Genomic DNA, 5,587 nt, shown 5'->3' with positions numbered 1-5,587 from the left:
ATCCTCCCACAGTGAGCACTCTGAAAAAGGCTCCCATGGGGTCCGCGGGGGCTCAGTACCACTCCTCAGCCCCTGGAGCAGCTTGGCCTGATTGCTGGGAGTGACTGTGGGACTGTGTGGTCAGAAGGGGGCTGCTCCGGTGTCCTTGAAGTAAGAGAGGAGTGCAGGGATGCCCTGCAGAGCTTGGGTTTTGTGCTGGGCAGTCATGAGACCTGTCAGCCTCTGTGCCTTTCCTACCTGGGAAAGGACTCAATCCTGTTTCCTGAGAAAGAAGTGGGAGTTCTGTTGGTTTCAGTGAGAGCTGCTCTGGGAATGCAGTTTGTACGACCAGAGCTGCTGTGTACAGCGGTGTTTTGTCTACCTGTGCTTGTGGTATTACTGCATAAATCTTTAATTGCTTTGCATGGAAGCTGCATGGGGGGTACTGAGCCTCAGGTCCAGCTTTCCTCATATAGAATCACAGAATCACTAAGGTTGGAAGAGACCCCTGAGATCCCCAGGTCCAACCCCAGCCAACCCCACTGCCCACATCCCTCAGTGCCACATCTCCACAGCTCTGAACACCTGCAGGGATGGTGACCCCCACCTCCTTGTGAGCTGTGCCTTGTGCATGCAGCCCCCGGGGGGAGCTGTACTGCAGTGCACAGCTGAGACTGAGCCCTGCTTGCAATGGGGCACAGCAGCAGCCAGGAGGCACCGCTGCCATGGCCCAGTACAGATGTTAGGATACATATTTCCTGGGGAGGAGATAATACAGCTGACAGTGATTTTTGGGATGTTGGGGAGGAGGTGCCCATACTGAAGGGTGAAGTAGTACCGCTTTTGTACAGTTCTGGTTCTGATAAAGCCCAATGAATCCAAACTAAACACCGAGTTCCTCTGACAAACTGTTTGTGTGTGTGAAGGGTTACGGATAATCTGCCTTCCTAAAGAAACGCCTTCTTTACTGAAGACTGTTGATGTGCAAAGGATTCTGTCTGAGCAAAGCAGGTTTATACTTAGGTATGATGATTTAAAAGAGCCCCTTGGGTGGAAAAGAAGGCACTGAGAAATGAGCATCGTGTACCAGCGGCTGCTGGCTGAGCTTTGCAGTCTCACTTTTCTGTTTTTAAAGCTCTCTCCAGCTGCCGTGTGACCATTCCCTTTGCACCCACGAAAGGAAAAAAAAGAATGCACCGATCAGAAACAGGAAATAATAAAACCCATTGACCACAAAGTATGACCAAATGCACTGAGTAAACAGCCAGAGATTGGGAGAAAGACGTATTTCCCACTGATCTCTTTTCAGTGCAGTAACCAAAGCTGATAATTATAGTCAGTGGGGATTTACAGCGTTAAGGGAAAATATGTTTTTAAGTCAATGCTGTCAAAACACAGGAGAACATTGGCAGCAGGGCAGTGTTTCCTAGCCCCACTCCCAGTACAGTGTTGAGGTTGCCACATGTTGGTAAAGTGCATTACTGAAATAATCGAGAAGGAAAAGAAAACAGTGAAGTTTCAGGCCCTGTTCCTGGTTGGGATCTGCTACTTTACCTGCCCCGTGGCCCAGCACTGGGCAGCAGAGGTTCTTGCAGCAGTGCAGCAATGGGTGCTCGGGTCATATGCAGCTTTCTCTGACCTCAGCGGTGTGTGTGTGGTAATCTCTGCCACTGTCTTTTATGTCTTTTCTCTTCCAGGATCCCTTTGGCTGACTGTTATCACAACCTGTGAGTGCTCTGTGGCTTCGCTGCCTTTTTCTGCTACATGGGACAGGATGCTAAATCCAGAGGTGATGGTTTTCACTCTTTCAGTGCATCATCAAGTAGATGGCACTGCATAATGAGCCCCTCCGAACTGGATGTCCTCTAATTGGTATGAGCAGTGTTTGTTTTCTTGTAACTGTGAAGATCTTTCAGCTGCCTTTGAGTTGAAAAACTGTGAACAGATGTCACCAGCTGAGCAGGTTTGTCCCTGATGGGTGCAGTTTGCAGGGAGTTTTGCCTTCTGCCTGTTGGAGTTTGTCTGCAGTGCTCTTATAAGTCAAGCCCAAAGTGCTGCTGTGAGTTGACAAGCCCAGCTCCCAACTTCTTTTGTCACTCCCAGACATTACTGTGATCCAGGTGATTCTGTGTGTGTGTGTGTGTGTGTGTGTGTGTGTGTGTGTACTCACTGCTTTTACCCAAAGCACCAAACAGTGTTCGGAGCAGGCAGAAGGAGGAGGAGATAAACACAGTCAGTGTCTTCCAAGAGTTTATTTAGGAAATAAACAAAACCAGTCTCTCAATGTAACTACAGGTGACATACACGTAGCTCACTGGTTGAACAGCTGTGTCAGCATGTTCAGGAACAATGTGTGGACACTGAGCAATACAGAGAATAACTGTAAGCAGACTAAAATGTCTAAACCAAGTCTCTCCCTTCGTGTTTTCAGCGCTGCAGCATTCTTACAGGAATCAGGACTGAAACCTCCCCTGGTTGCACAGGAATAGCTGTAACAATAACAAAAATAAGGAGATCGGCTCTTTGCTGCTTTGTTCTATGAAGGGGTTTCAGCTGCTGCATGAGATCCCAGAGGTGAGCTTGGTACAAGAGAGGGTTGTTGTCATTGTCTGGTGTTTATTGATAGAACATTAATTATTTTAGGAATGTAAGACAAGAAAGTTATATAATTAATATACACTAAAGAGCACAAGAGAATTCTATACAATAATTTAGATGTATTAAATAAATACAAAATAATAGCAGCCTTCTATAATGCAGGCTACACATAGGTTTACTTCGGCTTGAAGTACCCTGGTCTTTAGTACACCTACGGGAGCAGACCTGCTCCACGAGTGTTGTAAAGAAACATATCTATAAGATACATACATAAGAGTGTCTAAGGTTAGGATTAACATTTGAAAACACATTTTACCATGGTCTCCACATATCTAATGACCCCATACTGGGGTTATTATGGGAAAAATTGGGTTGCAGGACCTGTCTGGGAGGCACAGCATCAACCTGGCCAAAACCTGACAGCGATGGTGGCTGAAATGAATTTTTCAAAGCCTGTTTGTGTTCCACTGGGTAGAAATGCTCCTGAGATGGATTTGTGCTGGGAGTGTTCCCTTTAGGACTCAGTGGGGTTTTTGCAGACAGGAGAGGCTGCTGAGATGGGCTCGAAGAATTTAATGCTGCTTTGGAGGTGTCTTCACCCGACCTGGGTAGGGATTTCAGCAGGTGGTTTAGCAGCCGTGCCCCCAGCGTCTTGTCCATCCACTCGCAGGTGAGGAGAAGGTTGTGGACCTCATGCATGCACTGAATGTATCCCGTGCTGTACCTCTGCTGAGCTTCAAGGCCCACTTTGGAGTCAGCTGCATTGAACAGGAGACAGATGGAGTTAGTAAGGGTGCAAAGCCTGCACATCCCACTTAAACACATTCAGCAGGTTCCTGTGTGCTTTGGCCCATGCAGGACCTATTACTTCCTATTGTTTCCTACCAGAACCACTGTGGGGCTGTGGCAGGTCAGTGCTCTGCTGCTCCAGGGGGACAGAAGCTCTGCAGGAGGCAGAGCAGTGCTGGGCTCCAGGCTGGAGCGGGTACAGCACTCAGGTTTCTTGGTGGAGTTTCCCACTAGAGCAGCAATATCACAGGGTATTGCCAGGCCTCTGCCAGTCTGCCATTGTGTCCACAGAGGCCCCTCAAAGACACTGGGAGATACTGAAACACCTATTATTTAGGAGCCAGACACTGGCTTCTGGAGAAGGCAGATTGATTCCTGCGTGGATTTAAGCTTGGTTTAATGCTTTACGTGGTTTGCAAGGCTCGGGGCACGGTGCAGGGAGCGGGCGGCCCCCAGCATCCTGCTGCCCGTGGGCAAGCAGAGCCAGAACGGAACAAAAGGAGAAACAGGCGCTGGAAGGAAAATCTTTTGTGGGTTAAAATGTATTCGGCTCCATCTCCCCACCTAGTGGTGAAAACCAGCCCATAGCAGCAGTACGGCTGTCGGCAGGTTTGCAAGAGGCTTTGGCCAAACGGCTGGAGGGCTGAATGTGCAGCCCTGCGCCTACTGCATCCCAGGGCTGCAGGGAAGGGGCACTTACCCATCAGCTTGCTGTTCTGGATGTTCTGGAGGTGTTTCACCGTCATTTCCAGGATGTCTGCTTTTTCCAGTTTAGACTGCTAATAAAGAAAGAGTTCAGCAGCTGAGAGGCCATGAGGTATTTGCAGGGTTTCACAAAATACAGAGACACTCTCTTGTCCTCCCAAAAGCCAAATGATTGCCATCAGCAGAGAGACATAATCTGCATCAAAACGAACACTTACATCCAAGTGAAACGCGCCAACCACAGTCTCCTTCAGCTGGTCCAAGCAGTTGTTAATCCTTTCCCTGCGCTTCCGTTCAATTAGAGGTTTCCTTAACTGCAGGGAAGAGAATCAGAGAATCATAGAACGGCCTGGGTTGAAAAGGACCACAATGATCATCTGGTTCCAACCCCCTGCTATCTACAGGGTCACCAACCAGCAGCCCAGGCTGCCCAGAGCCACATCCAGCCTGGCCTTGAATGCCTGCAGGGATGGGGCATCCACAGCCTCCTTGGGCAACCTGTTCCAGTGTGAAACCCACTTCTGGGTGAAAAACTTTCCCCTAAAGAGGAGGAGGAATTGCAGTTGATTTGTTTTTTGTAGAGAAGGGAAGAAACTGAACTGTGTGAGATTCACGGGGGCAGCCCAGGGTCGTTGTGGGTCAGGAGAGCCACATCCCAGTGTGTAACAAGTGCAGGATGGCACAATGCTCAGTAGGGTCAGTACCAATAGTGAGCCTCCAGCTCTGGTAGGGGCCTGTCCTGTGGGTCTGAATTCTCTTACTTCCACCACTATTAGCCCGAGTTCACCCAACAGAAACCAAAAGGCAGAGAAATGAAGCAGAAAATAAACTTACAGAGGTTAAATTCAGAGCAAACATCCTTATAATAAGAGGAAGAAAATCCCTTTATCCCACAGCAAGCAATCTACAGCACCCATCCCTGCGTGGGGCTCCTACCTTCCTCTCCTCCTTGGTGCTGGACAGCTTGTGTGCACCGCCGGCCATGGCTGCAGCCGTCATTGTAATCCAGCCTGTCCGCCCGGCGCTGCCAGGACGGGTGCGGGTGCCACTCGGGCAGCGGGTGCTGCCAGTCCCGGCGGGCGCTTTGCTTCTCCTCCGCTCCTCCGCTGTATTTATAACCCAGAATTAGCATGTGAAAGGGAGCTCGCCTTGGCGGGACTTCTTTTCCCACACGAGGGGTCGAGCCCAAAGGTTTGTGGCCATCAATCAAAGCTGACAGGGCATTGCTTCTTTTCAATGACCGCGGCGACCCCCCCCAAACGGTGACAGATGTCCGGCCTCCAAAGCCTTGCTTTGTAGGGATCTTTTGTTAAGGAAGAAGAGAAGCAAAACGGGCGAGCTCGGAGCAGCTTGCACGGCTCCTGCTCAATTTGCACAGATTCCCAGGGAGGGAAACAATAGTGGGACCCAGTTGAGTTACACCTGGGAAAATGCCCTCTGCGTCTCTTCTCTCCTGCATCCCTCTGAGCCAGCGCTGCTTTTTACCTGCCAGCCTGAGCCTCGAGTATCTTCAATC

At 49.7% G+C, this 5,587-nt stretch overlaps 1 protein-coding gene across 2 annotated transcripts; it reads right to left on the bottom strand.

Annotated features, from left to right (window-relative positions):
• Positions 1–2,212: 2,212 nt before the first annotated feature.
• Positions 2,213–5,291, bottom strand: LOC107317839 (transcription cofactor HES-6-like). Of its 2 annotated transcripts, none has more exons than XM_015870964.2 (4): positions 5,008–5,291; positions 4,290–4,385; positions 4,067–4,142; positions 2,213–3,335 (listed from the first exon to the last, which is right to left on the bottom strand). In XM_015870964.2, exons 1-4 carry the CDS (start codon positions 5,068–5,070, stop codon positions 2,890–2,892), a joined length of 681 nt encoding a protein of 226 aa, XP_015726450.1. In that variant the 5' UTR covers positions 5,071–5,291; the 3' UTR covers positions 2,213–2,889. The 2 variants fall into 2 exon arrangements, with proteins under 2 accessions (XP_015726450.1, XP_015726449.1); XM_015870963.2 differs by having other exon boundaries at positions 4,067–4,145; positions 5,008–5,288.
• Between the last annotated feature and the right edge of the window lie 296 nt (positions 5,292–5,587).

Source organism: Coturnix japonica, chromosome 9 (assembly GCF_001577835.2).
Source record: "Coturnix japonica isolate 7356 chromosome 9, Coturnix japonica 2.1, whole genome shotgun sequence".
NCBI classification, from domain to species: domain Eukaryota; kingdom Metazoa; phylum Chordata; class Aves; order Galliformes; family Phasianidae; genus Coturnix; species Coturnix japonica.
This window is presented reverse-complemented; position numbering and strand designations above follow the sequence as displayed.